The following is a 17,344-nucleotide window of genomic DNA, read 5'->3' as shown; positions in this document are numbered from 1 at the left end:
ACACATAAAGATCATGAATTCATATATATTCATGACTAATAACTGACATTCAAGATATTCTCTCACATTCATTTGTTGATCTGAGAAACTGCTATGAACAAATGTTTGGTCCTCAGTGCTGTGGGATGTTCTGTATGTCAAATGTGTTGCTCTGATTGGTTAGTAAATAAAACACTGATTGGCCAGTAGCCAGGCAGGAAGGATAGGCGGGACAAGCAGAGAAGAGAATTCTGGGAAGTGGAAGGCTGAGTCAGAGAGACACTGCCAGCCGCCACCATGACAAACAGCATAAGAAGATGCCGGTAAGCCACGAGCCATGTGGCAAGGTATAGATGAATGGAAATGGATTAATTTAAGCTGTAAGAACAGTTAGCAAGAAGCCTGCCACGGCCATACAGTTTGTAACCAATATAAGTCTCTGTGTTTACTTGGTCGGGTCTGAGAGGCTGTGGGACTGGCAGGTGAGAAAGATTTGTCCTGACTGTGGGCCAGGAGGAAAACTCTAGCTACACCTCAGAATAAACTAAATAAATTCACATGCAATAAAAGGAAAAAAAGAGATAGCAATATATCATTTTCATTTGCAAATAGGATTTATCACTCAATTTCTCCTACTTTGAATTATCTTTCAAGGAAAATATGTTTACAATCTGAAAAGATGGTATTTTATTGATTTAATATTACAACTAATTTTATTTGAGCATCAAGGAGACAGCTGTGGTGGAAATGTCTTTCTTGTGCAAGTCTGCAATGTTATGTTGATCAACATATGAAGTTTGACAAAAGTAGACCCCACAAAATAAATCTCACTGCTATTATATTATCTGACATCTCTGAATAATTCCTGTAGAAGACAATACTTTGGGGTGAAGTGCCAAATGCATAACAGATGAGGACATGAAGATGCATGGGACTTTAAATAATGTATATATATTCATAGCACATTAATTTTATTGTGAAATATACTGTTGATTACTGACTCCCTTAAATTATTACATCTCTTCCGGATAGATGAGAATGTTTCTTTGGATACATACATGAAGTATTCAATGATCTATTCTATCTTAGTTATTTTAAAATTAATCTCATTAAAATGCATTTGTAAGTAAATAGGTTGCAACAACTCTGAGTTTGGTCCCAGATTTTGGCACCAAAACGTGAGTTTTGCAAATCTGAAGAGAGGTGTCCTGACTACTTGAGAGTCAGAAAACACTTTGAGCTGCTTAGCACAGCTCTGATAGCTGAAACTGCAAAAAGACAGATCAGTCATAGAGGGCAAGGTATCCCAGACACCTCAAGCTGCTCAAAACAACAACTCTGCCCTGAAGGTGTCTTGGACACTTGGAGCTTTTTAGCCCAACCCTGCAGGGAAGATTTTCTGACTTCTCAGCAAAGTCAGGCTTGGAAGTGCTTCAGCAGCAAAGAGTATCATGACTCTTCGGAAAAGTCAGGCTATACCTAGTGTGATGGGTGATGGTCTCCCTGCAGGATATAGCAATCCTGCTCCTCTCCTGAAGACCCACTACAGTGGAGCTTTGCTCAGCGACCTCTTAAGGGGGCTTCCTAGCAAAGCCCTGCTTGTTTGGCCAAAGAAATTACAAAAAATGTAGCAATCTCCTCTGGCTCAGGACAAAATTGTTACTTTTCAGCTCTTTTGCTCTGTCTACTCAGCAAGGATCTTCTGTTCAGCTCCCTCTTGCTCAATCCACTTGAAACATCTCAGTAAGGTACTTTTTTTCAGCTCCTCCTTGTTGAATCCACTATGGTATATCTCAGTAAGGTTCTTCTATTCAGCTCTCCCTTGCTCAAAACAACTTGGGACATCCCAATAAGGTTCTTCTGTGCACCAGTGAATGAAGGTCTTCACACCCAAAACACTTTTGAGATTTTTATTTGGGAAGGAGGAGTCCAGGAGAGTAGTTGCTTCTACGAGGGTGGAGAGTACAACTCTCAATTGACCAGGCAGGGCAGTTTATATAGGATGTTTTGGGATGGAGTCAACCAATTAGGTTTTTTTTTTTTTCTGCCCAGTGTTTGGCCAGTTTTGTGGGCTAGGACAAAGATGGTCCTGATTACAGGGACAAATTGTTTTTCTTTCACTGGCCTTTCTTGCCTTTTTGACAATACCTTTAAAGGAAGGGCATATTTATTTCACTGACTCTGATTCTAGGGACCAAGAGTGTTATTTTGGCACCAGTTTCAGAGTCAGGGCATGTTTCCTTAGTTCATTTCTCTGGCTCAGGTCTAAAACATAAGTTGTGTTTCTTTCCCTGGTTCTGGGCCCTAGGGACAGGATTCTACTATCCTGTTCTGTGATTGGTTAGTTTCACAAGTTAGTTGGCCAGGGGCAGGGATGGCACTAATTTGAGCCAAACTGTTTTTTTTTTTAAACCGGCCTTATCTGTGTCATCTTTCCCTAATTATGGGCTCCAGGGTCATTGTGGGTTCCTTTACCCAGCCCCCTTTCCCTACACTTTTTACAAAACATCAATCATTGAAAGTACATCATCTACCCTTAGACTTGTTCTTAGGAGACTGACACACAAGCATCATGAATTCTAATGTATCCATGACTAATTAATGACATTCAAACCAAGCAGATAACAAACAACATTTCAAGGGAATTTATGAAAAAATATTAAAAATAAAAACATGAACAAAAATCCACCACCCTTTCACGAACACTCTTACTTGAAAAGTGTGATCACATACTGCCTGAGAGTTAAATAAAAATGAACCACTTAGATGATAGCCATCCCATTCCATACAAGGCAGGAGATAAATACCTCTAAATAAGTGAAAGTGCCAAAGAAGGTGAACAAAAGCCACAGAATGAATATAAGTACCACAAAATAAACTTTACTAATTGAATTTGCCTTATATCCCACACTTCAGTAACTTACTCAAATGTTGCCAAATAGAAGCTGCAATGGGATCTTCATATCAGTCTTAAGTTAACTTGGTTAATAATTTACTTATTTCAAATCTACAACAAAAGATTTAAACAAGGTTTTTTTTTCCCTTGAAACTGAAAACAACTGTGTTATTTAAACTCTTAACCAAATTGTTTACATAAATAGTTTTCTTTTATATGAGTACCTATCTATTTTCTTATATTAAGAGAATATAAAAAGCTTTAAAATATTGACAGGGATAGAGACATAATCAAGCCTTTAACACAAGTTCATTATCTGGACCAATATCAGGTTTTGGATGACTTCCAGTAATTCTTGCAAGAAGCTCCAAGGGTCTAACCTTCTTGGGAACCAGAATGCACATTCATATACCCAGAGGAAGATAGACAGACAGACACACACACACACAAACACACACACATGCAGCTGTAGATATAACTAACCTTCTTATTAAATAAGAAACACAGAACCAATGCAAAGAAGAAAGCCAAGAGGTCAAAGCTAAGAGCTAAAACCTTACCCTTCCTCCTGCAGTGGTCCTACCTCTCAGAACTCACTACCCCTGTGTTAATGACTTTATATAATGTTCCTGTTCTGCCTTCTCATTGGTTGTAAACCCAACCACATGACTGCCTCATCACGGCCTGTCTGTATAGGCCTCCAGGTTTTCCTTGCTTGGTATTGAGATTAAAGGCATGTGTGTCCAATAATGGCTGTATCCCTGAACACACAGAGACTTACCCAGCTCTGCATACCAAGTGCTGGGATTACAAGTATACGCCACCACTGCCCTGCTTTCCTATGGCTTGCTAATAGCTCTGACCCCCGGGCAACTTTATTTATTAACATACAAATAACATTTTAATACAAATAAAATATCACCATATTTCCCCTTTTCTATTTTAATAAAAAGGAAAAAAGAAAAAGCTTATAACTAACATAAGAAAAACTATATACAAAAGTACAATAACTATATACAATATATACAAGTAATAAATACCTAAACAATGTCTAGTTCATTTGTATTTGACAAATTCAGAGAAAATAATTCCATTATCTATTCTATTGTATCTAATTCACTTTCTATCCTAATTAATCGTCAACTATAACTAACTAATCTTCAACTCCCTCAGAGACCCAAGAAGGAAATAGTATTAGCTAACAAAAAATAAAAACAGGAAGTATATGCAATCAACTTCCAAAAACTTGTGAGTTGACAGAAACAGCCAGCTGCCTGGACAGTCACCTGAGGTTTCTCCGCAGTGTTGGGACATCATCTTCAGCCTATAGGCTTAGCGTATCTGACAGACTCATTTGTGAAGTAGAATGTACACAAGGTCAACATTTCAACCTCACATTGGGTGAGAGTAGTCTATATACCAGAAATACCTGAATTCCACTAGTTTCATGTCATGATTCAGGATTTTAAATTCTGGAAATTGTTGATGTTTTTTGAATTCAGCTGTCCATTCTTCTTGGCTATGTGTGTATGTGGCTTCATTTCAGCATCCCGTTCTTCTCCACATCCCTCCATTAAATGCCATTCTTCCGTTGAGAGGTGTGAGCTTAATTACTCTTCAAGAATAACTGTTTCAGCTACCTCCCCATTACACATCAGAAGCCATCGGCCCACTGCCTGTTCAGCTGCCTTCGAAGAAAAGGGCACTGTACCTTTCCCGGATTACGAAGGCCACTTCAGGGATGGTGCCATATTGTCCTGGCCTCAGAAGATGCCTTTTAATAAAGCCATAACCACACTTGTTTTGACAAGAATCAGTAGTCCTTTGTTTCCTGTCTTGTCTGTCCTGTTCGTCAGCAGTTGATTCGAGGATACTTTGTTGTCCAGTGGCTAACTTTTGCTACAATGAAAGTTAACTCCAATTACAGTTTTTTCAATGCCCATATTTTCTCTGAAGTAGATTGGTACTGTCAGGAGCCGACATGTCTCATAGTCATAACAAAAAAGAAAATTTTTCTAAGTTATTAAAACATTTTAAATGCCATATTCTGTAGATCTCTAAAGGGTTTGAAGATAACCTGTCTATCTAAAATATATCTACTCAATCTTGAAAACATACCTAATATAACTACAAGTTCTATTATAATGTCTAACTACTAACTTTCATTTCTTTATATCCTAATAGTTGGTAATAACAACATTCAAGGATTAGAAAATTGCATTACATTGTTAAATGAATGGTACAATTAGAAATATACATATAGCATTTTCTAACAATATCAATTTCAATATATATAATTTATATACAATATAAAACAATCCAATCCAATGTAAAGTATTTACATTTTTTCTTTCTTTCTTTCTCTCTCTTTTTTTTTAAATAAGAACCTTAAATCTTTCCTCACCCTTTACAACAACTTATAACCAACCCCCCTAATCAATGAAAATTATCCCAGACCCAAAACCCATTAAAAGACCTAAAAGACCAAAAAAACCAACCACCCCACACCACCTCTTTAGGAATGTGGGCGTCGTATTCTTGAAATTGCTTCCTGCTGGGTATGGGCGAAGTTATCTTTATCCTGAAAGAAAAATTTTAGGTTAATTGTCAAATTCTAGGAAAGGTAACTATATCCTTCGTTATCCAGTCTGTGTATAATGCCAAAGTTCAGGATTTATCACAAATCCTTATTCAAGTAGTCTTTGAGACTGGATCATCTCAGCTAGCGCTCTCAAAATTGCTCTGAGCACTTTGTAGTTCAAAGCTGATCTGGAGATGATGTTTGTCAGCTTAGTGATGTTATTATTGTCCATGTGGAATTGTTGTTGTTGTTGTGGGGCCCCATCTTCTTCCTGGAGACTTCAGTTGATGTTAGGCCTGACCGTGATTTCCTGCAAAAAACTGAAAAGAGACTCGAACACAAAGACTATATATGCGGCTTTTTAGAATTAGTTAGTACTCTATATGACCATTTATATCTTAACAAAGTTTAAAATGTATATATATATATATATCTATATATATATTAATCTTGTAAATTTTGATATAAATTTCATACTTTAAGAAAAGTTTAAAGAATCAGAATAGAATCAAAGAGTTGAGATTAGTAATAGAATAGTCCCTTAATTAATTTGGCTTTTCTCCTGTCCCATAGCAGAAGATGGCTCTTTTCCTCTGGCATGATACAAAGAGTCTGTATTTTCCTTTTAACAACATGCTTGAGTTTAAAGAAGGAGCAAGCCATTCTCCAACTCCAAAGTCAGCTTTAAATTTTAATTGAACTGGGACTATTAGAAGTTAAATAGTGTTAAATCTTTAAAGAAAAGCAGAAACAAACATTTAGGAAGACATAAAATTTTTTAGATAACATACCCATACGCCATTTCACTCTGTTTCTTAGGATAGACGATTTGTCCCTTTTCTTCAGTTGTCTCATTTGTCCAGTGTTCTTCAAATTCCTTAACCTTCATTCTCCTAAAAGACAAAAGCAAAAACCTTTCCCCAAGGTTTTTTTTGGGAATGTTCCTTTTTGGCAAGTTACTATCTGATTAAATGAAAAGATATATGTTACTGGTGTAAATTAGTTTAAATTGGATGTTCATGATAGTTGATGAACTATCACCTCCTCTAATTAAGAGGTCTCTCTTGTTCAAATCGAACCTTTATCAATTTTGATGGTACCCACAGCTTATCTTCTCCTGTAGAAATAAAAGCAAAACCTCATCCCCAATGTAATACATATCCTGGTTTCCATTCTGAGGTCAGCACATCCTTAAAGTATATAGGTTGATTTAATTCTGTAGTTTTTTCTATTATCCAATGTCTCTCTGCAGCTGTTGTTCCTTTCTCATTGGCATTGAGAAAATTCAAAGTTAATAGAGCATTATGTAGTCTATTTCTGGGGGTTTTTGTTACTCCTTTCTGTTTATTTAGCATATCCTTTAGAGTTCTGTTTGATCTTTCTATAACTGCTTGACCTGTAGGATTATGTGGTATACCTGTAATATGGTTTATCTTATAATAAGCAAAAAACTGTTTCATTTTAACAGAGACATATGATGGAGCATTATCAGTTTTGATTTGTGCAGGTATACCCATAATGGCCATAACTTCTAGCAAATGAGTGATTACAGAATCAGCTTTTTCAGAACTCAAAGCAGTTGCCCATTGAAATCCTGTATCAATGGTGTGGTGTACATATTTCAATTTTCCAAATTCTGCAAAGTGAAACACGTCCATCTGCCAGATTTCATTCCTCTGAGTACCCTTTGGGTTATATCCTGCTGGTAATGGCGTTTGATTGTAGAAGGAACAGGTAGGACATTTCTTTACTATTTCTTTGGCTTGTTGCCAGGTTATGGAAAAATCCTTTTTTAAACCTTTACTATTTACATGATGTTTTTTATGAAATTCTTAGGCCTCCAACACATTTCCAATCAATAATTTATCAATCTCATCATTGCCTTGTGCTAGAGGGCCTGGCAGACCAGTATGGGATCGGATGTGAGTTATATATAAAGGATGACTCCTTTTTCTGATTGTATCTTGTAATTGAATAAATAATGTAGTTAATTCTGAAGTATCGTGGATAAATTCTGCAGTCTCAATATGTAATACTACTCTTTCAGCATACTGAGAGTCAGTTACTACATTGAGAGGTTCTGAAAAATCCATTAATACCAACAGAATAGCATACAATTCTGATTTTTGAACTGAATTATAAGGACTTTGAACCACTTTATTTAAATTTTCAGATTTGTAACCTGCCTTTCCTTGTTTGTTGGCATCTGTATAAAATGTACAAACTCCAGATATGGGTTTTTTCCTCACAATTCGAGGCAAGATCCAATCAGCTCTCTTTATAAGATCAATTCTATTGCTTTTGGGATATTTGCTGTTAATTTCTCCCAAAAAATTACTACAAGCTTTTTGCCAAGCTTCATTTTCTATCCATAATTTTTCAATATCCTCCTTAGTTAAAGGTACAACAATTTCTGCTGGGTCTATTCCTGCTAACTGACGAAGTCTTAATTTTCCTTTCCAAATCAAGTCAGAGATTTTTTCTACATAAGTTTTTAATTTTTTATTTGGTTTATTTGGTAAAAATATCCATTCTAATATAATATCTTCCCTTTGCATTAATATTCCTGTTGGAGAATGCCTAGAAGGTAAAATAACCAAAATGCAATCCAGCTTTGGATCAATACGATCTACGTGCCCTTCATGTACTTTCTTTTCTACCAAGGCCAATTCTTTTTCAGCTTCAGGTGATAATTCTCTTGGACTGTTCAAGTCCTTATCATCTTCTAAGGTTTTAAACAAATTATTCAGTTCATCATTTTTTACCTCAACAATAGTTCTTAGATGAGAAATGTCTCCAAATAATCTTTGAAATTCATTAAGAGTCTGTAGTCTATCTCTCCTAATTTGCACCTTTTGAGGTCTAATTTTTTGAAGTTCTATTTTATATCCTAAATAATTAATAGAATCTCCTCTTTGTATCTTTTTGGGGGCAATTTGTAAACCCCAGCAAGGCAAAATTTTCTTTACTTCTTCAAACATTCTTTCTAAAGTATCTGCATTTGAGTCAGCTAATAAAATATCATCCATATAATGATAAATTATAGATTTAGGAAATTTTTTACGTATCACTTCTAATGGCTGTTTTACAAAATATTGGCACAAAGTTGGGCTATTCAACATTCCCTGTGGGAGAACCCTCCATTGAAATCTTTTAACCGGTTGAGAATTATTATAAGTAGGCACTGTGAAAGTAAATCTTTCTCTGTCTTTTTCTTGTAACGGTATTGAAAAGAAACAGTCTTTTAAATCAATAACTATGAGAGGCCATCCTTTTGGTAACAGAGTAGGCAAAGGAATTCCAGATTGTAAAGAGCCCATTGGCTGAATTACTTTGTTAATTGCTCTAAGGTCTGTTACCATTCTCCATTTACCAGATTTCTTTTTAACAACAAATACAGGAGAATTCCTAGGGCTGGTTGATTCTTCAATATGATGAGCATTTAACTGTTCTTCCACCAGCTCTTGTAAAGCCTGCAGTTTCTCTGTTGTTAAAGGCCATTGCTGAACCCATACAGGTTTATCTGTTGACCATTTTAAAGGTAGAGCTGTTGGTGTTTTTGGAAAATTATCAGTTGTGCCCTGTTCTTGTATGACATGGATGGCTGGTGAGCACTCATTAGAATAATATCTTTTAATATTTCTCTCAGAAACATGTACTAATTTATGATTTGTTTCTGAGATTGGAGGGATATTAATCTGAGTATTCCATTGTTGTAACAAATCTCAACCCCACAGGTTCATAGCTATGTTAGCCATATATGGTTTTAATTTTCCTTTCTGTCCTTCTGGACCTATACATTCAAGCCATCTTGCACTTTGTTTCACTCGAGATAATGTCCCAATTCCTAACAGTTGAACGTTTACCTCCTGAAGAGGCCAAGTTGGATGCCAAAATTCTGGTGCAATTATGGTAATGTCAGCACCTGTGTCTACCAGACCAGACAACAAAACACCATTTATTTTTATTGTTAGTTTTGGTCTTTGTTCATTAATAGAAGTTTGCCAAAAAATTTTCTTTATGTTTTTTCCTGAATTCCCTATTTTCTCTGTTTCATCATCTCAACTAACATGATTTATTCCTATAGACATTTGGTTATTTAGTTGCTTTGAGTAGGGGTTTCCTCTACAACTGCAGGAAAGGTTTGAACTGGATTTACTGTGGGGGCCTGCCTGAGGCCCCTCTGGGAGTTTCCCGAGGCTCGAGGCAGAGGATTACCCTGTCTGTCCCTTGTTGATCTATATTCGTTGGTCCAGTGTTTTCCCTTACCACACCTTCTGCATACTCCAGAAGGAAGGGGCATTCTGTTGCCAGTGTTCCTTGAAGAAACATTATTTTTAGGAATGACCTGTTTACAATCCCTTTTCAAATGTCCTTGCTTTCCACATCCAAAACATCTAACATTGCTCAAAACTTTTGAAATTGCTTTTCCTACCCACATATCATCATGGTCATAAGCCTCAACATTAACTGTATCTCTAATCCAATCTTCCAAAGGTGCAGATCTTGCCTTTAACAGCCTGATTATCCTTTTGCATGCTGCATTTGCATTCTCAAAGGCCAAAGATTCAATTATTATCTGACTAGCCTCTGAATTCGGGACCATTTTCTGTACTGCTGAAGTCAATCTTTGTAAGAAATCTGTGAAAGATTCTTTTGGGCCCTGTATAACCTTTGTAAATGACTCAGTTTTTTTTCCTGGTTCTTCACCTTTGTCCCATGCATTCAATGCTGCCGTTTGACATAGAACTAGGGTTTGGACATCATATAAACTTTGTGTTTCTACTGAAGCATATTGGCCTTCTCCAATAAGCTGATCCTGACAGACTTGTATTCCGCTATCCCTCCATTGTTTTTCTATATTTTTAGCCTCATTATTGAACCACATTTTCCACTGGAGATGTTGTCCAGGTTCAAGAACAGCCTGTGCCAATTCCCGCCAGTCCTTTGGTATAATCCTATTACTAGTTGACCAGTTGTTTAACATTTGCTTTACATATGGGGAGTGCATGCCATAAGATGCAATTGCCTCCTTAAATCTTCGTAAGTCTAACATTTTAATTGGAGCCCAAGTATTTTGTTCATTCTCTTTATCAGGTAGCTGCTGTACAGCTACCGGATAAATTAAGGGTGATTTGTGAAAACTGGCTTTCTTTCTGTAACCTTATGATCCAATTTTGAAACAACTTCACTGTTTATTTCTTCTGTCTGAGTTTGAATTTCTCTATAATTCATTTTTACTAGTTTAATAGGTTTTTCTAAGACCGTTATCCTGGTACTTAAATTGACTATCTTTTTAAATAGTAAAATGAGGATAAGAAAAGTAATAAACTGAATAATTCGATCAATATTAACCTTTTCATACAGTTTTTCCATTGTCAGAGTGCCTAAAATTTCAAACAAAGTCCAATTTTCTTCCAATGCACACATAAAGCCCATTTTTTTTAATGTAGAAAAAAAATTCTCTTTTAAATAGATATGTTAATTGACTTACCAAGTCTGGGTAGAACAGTAGAATCCCAGGGAATTTCAAAACAGCTTCCTGGTGTTCGAGGTGTGAATGCAGAGAGAGAGAGAGAGAGAGAGAGAGAGAGAGAGAGAGAGAGAGAGAAAGAGTAGCGGCTTGAGCCGAGTCAAGCCTTGGCTTTATGGGTATGGGCCCTATTCGGCAGGGCAGGCCTGAGTTGTTTGTAGCAGTTGCAAGTAGCTCCAGCTGCTGGTCAGTCAGGCCTGGGCCCGAGCTAGGCAGCTGGGCCGCCCAGGCCGGAAACCGGACCTGCCGCCAAGCCAAGCCAAGTGGTTTTTAATGGATTCTTGTCACGTTGGGCACCAAATGTAGATATAACCAACCTTCTTATTAAATAAGAAACACAGAACCAATGCAAAGAAGAAAGCCAAGAGGTCAGAGCTAAGAGCTAAAACCTTACCCTTCCTCCTGCAGTGGTCCTACCTCTCAGAACTCACTACCCCTGTGTTAATGTCTTTATATAGTGTTCCTGTTCTGCCTTCTCATTGGTTGTAAACCCAACCACATGACTGCCTCGTCACGGCCTGTCTGTATAGGCCTCCAGGTTTTCCTTGCTTGGTAATGAGATTAAAGGCATGTGTGTCCAATAATGACTGTATCACTGAACACACAGAGACTTACCCAGCTCTGCATACCAAGTGCTGGGATTACAAGTATACACCACCATTGCCCTGCTTTCCTATGGCTTGCCAATGGCTCTGACCCCCGGGCAACTTTATTTGTTAACATACAAATAACATTTTAATACAAATAAAATATCACCATATGCAGCATAATTAAAATAAAAGCAAATCTTTAAACTAATTATTAATCATGAATGTTTTTCTATTATAATTTTGGTAACATGGGTTTTGAGGCATCTAAATGATTACAGAGTTTTTATCCATCATGAATTAGTCCATGTAACAGAAAGCAAGCATGTAGGCTTGAAGTCAGAGTACTCTATCATTTTCAGTCTGTGAAAAGATTTGAAAAGATTTAGAAAATGGTACCCTGCTAGAAGAAATCAGTTTTGAGTGTTGGCCTGAGTATTTATATCTGCACACCATTTCCAATTTACACTTTTTGCTTTCTGCTGCAGGACAAGAATGTGAATTCTTGGTTCGTGTATTGCTCTGGAACCAAGGGCCAAATTAAACCCTTTTCTCAGTTCACTTAGATATGATCCATTACCAAAGCAACAGAAAAGCAATGATACACATCTATGAAATTTTACAACAGAATTTATTATTTCATGTATTTGAAGAGAAGTGTCTTCTAGAAGTGTGTAGGTCAGTTAGCCTTCAAAAGCAGAAACTCAAAAAGATGGAAAGTGATGGGCATGGTAGTGCACGCCTTTAATGCCAGTACTCAGGAGTCAGAGTCAAGTGGATTTCTATCAGTTTGAGGCCAGCCTGCTCTACAAAGTGCATTCCAGGACAGCCAGGGATATGTAAAGACCCTGTCTCAATTACCTTATCATTTAAATTTATAGGCCTTTTGTACATATTAGTTGACATGTGTAAACAAAATAAGAAGAGAAATAAGGGCTGGAGAGATGGCTCAGAGGTTAAGAGCACTGACTGCTCTTCCAGAGGTCCTGAGTTCAATTCCCAGCAACCACATGGTGGCTCACAACCATTTGTAATGAGATCTGGTGCCCTCTTCTGTATACATAATAAATAAATAATTTTTTTAAAAAAAGAGACATAATAATGCTTTAACAGATTGTTGATACAGTTTAGATTTTTTTCCAAAATAATTAATTTTGTGTAATTGAATGTAAGTATGTGGGTGAAATCACAATAATTCATAAATATTCAGATTGCCTTTGGTATGAGTTTTTTTCAGATCCTCAAAGTCTAACGTTATATTCAAAGACTTTAAGAGACCAACTACACACTAAAAGTTTTACAGTTATAGCGTTGCTCTGTGTTGTGAGTAGGCATTACCACATTGATTACATTCTTAGGGTTTTTCTCCAGTATGTGTTATTAAATATACTTGAAGATGACTGGGCTGTGCTAAGGCTTTACCACACTGTTTACATTCATATGGTTTCTCTCAATTATGTGTTCTTTCATTAAATTGAAGAGGACTATGATGAACAAAGGCTTTACCATAGTGATATCAATTGTATGCTTCACTCCAGTACGTGTTATAATATAACTTTGAAGATGAGAGTGATGAGCAAAGGCTTGTAGAACACTGATTACATTCATAGGGTTTCTTTCCAATAGGTGTAATTGCATGCCTTTGAAGATGACAGTGTTGTGCAAAGGCTTTTTCCCACTGATTACATTCATAGAGTTTCCCTCCAGTATGTGTTTTTGAATGCCTTTGAAGATCACTATTACATACAAGGGCTTTAACACATTGTTTACATTCATAGGGTTTTTCTCCCATGTGTACTTTCATGCAATTAAAGAGCATTGTGACAACCAAAGGTTTTACCACACTGATACATTCATAGGGTTACACTCTAGTATGTGTTCTTTTATGTACTTGAAGATAACTAGGCTGTGCAAAGGTTTTACCGCATTGTTTACATTCATAGTGTTTCTCTCCAGTATGTATTCTTTCATGCCTTTGAAGGTGATAGTGACAAGCAAAGGCTTTACCACACTGATTACATTTATAGGGTTTCTCTCCTGTATATGTTCTTTTGTGTACTTGAAGATTATATGACTGTGTAAAGGCTTTACCACATTGATTGCATTCATAGGGTTTCTCTCCAGTATGTGTTCTTTCATGCCTTTGAAGATCACTGTGTTGAGCAAAGGCTTTACCACACTGATTACATTCATGGGGTTTCTCTCCAGTATGTGTTCTTTCATGCCTTTGAAGATCACTCTGTCGAGCAAAGGCTTTACCACACTGATTACATTTATACAGTTTCTCTCCAGTATGTGTTGTTTGATTCAATTGAAGAGCACTATGTTGAGCAAAGGCCTTACCACATTGATAACATTTATAGGGTTTCTCTCCTGTATGTGTTCTTTTGTGTACTTGAAGATTACATGGCTGTGTAAAGGCTTTACCACATTGATTACATTCATAGGGTTTCTCTCCAGTATGTGTTCTTTTATGTACTTGAAGATGACTGGATTGTACAAAAGCTTTACCACATTGAGCACATTCATAGGGTTTCTCTCCAGTATGTGTTCTTTTATGTACTTGAAGATAACTGAAATGTACAAAAGCTTTACCACATTGTTTACATTCATAGGGTTTCTCTCCAGTATGTGTTCTTTCATGACTTTGAAGAGCACTGTGTTGAGCAAAGGCTTTACCACACTGATTACATTCATGGGGTTTCTCTCCAGTATGTGTTCTTTTATGCCTTTGCAGAGAACTGTTATGAGCAAAGGCTTTACCACACTGTTTACATTCATAGGGTTTCTCTCCAGTATGTGTTCTTGCATGCAGATAAAGAGCACTGTGTTGAACAAAGGCTTTACCACACCGATTACATTTATAGGGTTTCTCTCCTGTATGTGTTCTTTTGTGTATTTGAAGATTATATGGCTGTGTAAAGGCTTTACCACATTGATTACATTCATAGGGTTTCTCTCTGGTATGTGTTCTTTTATGTACTTGAAGATGAGTGGGGTGTGCAAAGGCTTTACCATAATGATTATATTCATAGGGTTTCTCTCCAGTATGTGTTTTTTCATGCCTTTGAGGATGACTATGATATTCAAAGGATTTACCACACTCAATATATTCATATGATTTCTCTGTAGTATGACTTCTTTCATGCCTGCAAGAATAATTGAAACATTTAAAAGCTTTACTACATTCATTACATTGTTAAGTATTTATATCTTCATGAATTAATTTCACAATTTGATCTAAGTATAAAGAGAACTGAGATCTTAAGGTTTTAACATGTTGTTTACACTCATGTTGTTTCCCTGCATTAAGGATGACTTTGCATATTTGAATATGCCTTTATGGTAAGGGCCTTTATTACTTGGCTAATATTTGTGGCATCATTGTTCTCTGTGGTTTTTAACATGTTTGAAGAGAATTGGGAGAATTTGGACATTTATGCCCCTTGTTCCATTGATAAAGCTACCTATATTGTGAGTCATGCTACATTTTCAAAGTGAACCAGGACAAACAGAAGCATTTACACAGTCCTAGAATGCATAGGGCCTTTCTAGGGTATTTTTGTTGATATATTCTCAATGAAGCTGGAAAACCAATTGTTTGTAAACTTGAATCACATTCAACAAGTTTACTCAACATAGGACTACTACATGTCTTGTAGGTGTTCTGAGATTGAGAGATGTACATTGCTTCTTCCATGTCCTTATGCTTTTATGGCTAGTATCCAAAGTGACATATGATATAACTGTTAAATAAAGAATAACAACAAGAATATTTCCACATTTCATTTACAGTTGGACTTTCTGTTCCTCATCAATATGTGGTATAGGGAATAATGTTTCTCTACAACAACCACCACTTTACTCTTGACTCTAACTAAATATTTAACTGAAATTAGCAAAGACAGAACAACTATATGAGTAACTATACTATGGATTATTTGCTTATTACAAGGTTGTGTATATATTCTTATCACATATTCAATGAGTATATCTTTTGTAATATGAAATACTATGAAACTAAATGGATTGCCATTTGTACAGCCTAGCTTTGATGATGCTATTATTCAAATGGTGATTTGTCATAGGCATTTTTTTGTCTTCCTTCTTAAAAGAATCACTTCCAAACACAATTCACTTACCTGCCATGTGTCTTTATGAGCATTTAATGATCATCAATGCATTTTAAGCTGTAATTATTTACACTGTTTCATTTAATTAAAACATCCACATAAATTATATATATCCAGAGGCCCCTTTCTATCAGCTTTTACAAGAAAATTACCTTCCATGTTTTTGAGAACTTTGACAATGTTCTTCAACTTCAAGATTTTCCCAGTTGTAGCCTAAAATATAGGACAAGAAAATGTATGAAATAATACAGGATACTGAAAATTTTACATTACTATCTTCAGTGATCCTTAGAACCAAATCTGATTTATTCACATCATTTTTCCTCATTCTCAATTAGAATTGTAGAAGAGCATCAATAACTAAGAAACAGTTGTCCCTTTATTTAAAATGTGAAGGAAAATTTATAGTATTACCTATAGCAGTGAGGTTCATATAAGTCTCCAGCATCACACCTTTGTAGAGATTCCTCTGTGAAGGATCCATCAATGCCCACTCTTCCTGAGTGATGTCGACATGCACATCATTATAGGTCACTGCACTCTAAAATATGCCATACATAAATATGTCAACCATATGTATAAAACAAAAAGCATGATACAACATTGTAAATGTGTGCTTCTTTGAGAATATAGCCACAAATTCTGGTTAGAGCTACATGAATTCTATAACTCAGACATTACAATGAAATCCAATTACTTCATAAATAAACTGAATAGGAGGTTGGCCTCTATTATTTCTGAATGCTCTGAACAGGATATCACTTTGCAAGAGAAATGCCTATTAACAGAGATAGAGTGATAAGCAAACACTTTGGTGCTGAGCACCCATCAGAGAAATTGTGTGAACAATTATAAACTACAAAGAAGATTTGTAAGCTGAGTATATCGGCTCACACCTTTAATCTCAGAACTTAGAAGGTAGAAGCAGGTATATGTTTTTTTGAGGTGAAAGTTAGCCTAGTCTATGCTAACTGCATCTGCACTGAATCTTCCATTCAAACAAACAAAAAAGATAAGATGAACTCAGAGATTTTTTTTTTTTTTTACTGAAGATCCTACAAAGAGTTTGGCATTTACTCCAGTTCTCTATTCATTTTCCAGAAACCTGAATTGCTCCAGTTTAAACTGTACATTAATAAATCTTACTTAAAGGAACTGTGCATTTAAAGAGTTACAAATAGAAAGAAGATAACATTAGCAATATCAATGATGATCATAAATAATAAACATAGGGAAGGAGAGATGGCTCAGAAGTTAAAGAGTTCTTACTGGTCTTGCATATAGATGGGCTCAATTGTCAGAACTTATATGGGGGAATCACACAACTGTTCATTATTCCAAGATTGCGGGTTCTAAGTCTCTCTTTGCACTACTGTGAGGACAGGTTTACATGTGGTGCACATCCATGTATATAGACAAAAGAATCATATTCATTAAAAAAAAACAAACACAAAAAGCAAGAAGAATGTCACAAAATTGTAATCTAATGACTCAGAAGGCCCAGACACTACATCTAGTAAGAGAATAGTATATTCTGCTAAATTTTAAAATTGAAACTGGGGGATAAAGCTCAGCAAAACAACATATGCTTGACATGTACAAAAACATATACTCTAGGACCATCACCCAATAATA

The 17,344-nt window shown here is 36.1% G+C and overlaps 1 protein-coding gene across 1 annotated transcript; it reads right to left on the bottom strand.

Moving 5' to 3' along the window:
• Positions 1 to 13,023: 13,023 nt before the first annotated feature.
• LOC131901029 (zinc finger protein 431-like) lies at positions 13,024 to 16,193 on the bottom strand. The gene is made up of 5 exons (XM_059252345.1): positions 16,124 to 16,193; positions 15,862 to 15,922; positions 13,452 to 14,725; positions 13,263 to 13,370; positions 13,024 to 13,025 (listed from the first exon to the last, which is right to left on the bottom strand). Coding segments are annotated over exons 1-5 (1,515 nt in total).
• Between the last annotated feature and the right edge of the window lie 1,151 nt (positions 16,194 to 17,344).

Source organism: Peromyscus eremicus, unplaced genomic scaffold, assembly GCF_949786415.1.
Source record: "Peromyscus eremicus unplaced genomic scaffold, PerEre_H2_v1 PerEre#2#chrX_unloc_1, whole genome shotgun sequence".
Taxonomy (NCBI): domain Eukaryota; kingdom Metazoa; phylum Chordata; class Mammalia; order Rodentia; family Cricetidae; genus Peromyscus; species Peromyscus eremicus.
The sequence above is the reverse complement of the archived record's forward strand: the minus strand, read 5'-3'. Positions and strand labels throughout refer to the sequence as shown.

Excerpts from the sequence above, each read along its gene's own strand:
- LOC131901029 (XM_059252345.1), bottom strand. The coding sequence starts at position 16,193 with ATGGATCCTTCACAGAGGAATCTCTACAAAGGTGTGATGCTGGAGACT. Across the intron at positions 15,923-16,123 it reads TATGAACCTCACTGCTATAG|GCTACAACTGGGAAAATCTT; the intron begins GTAATACTATAA and ends CCTATATTTTAG. Across the intron at positions 14,726-15,861 it reads AGTTCTCAAAAACATGGAAG|GCATGAAAGAAGTCATACTA; the intron begins GTAATTTTCTTG and ends TTATTCTTGCAG.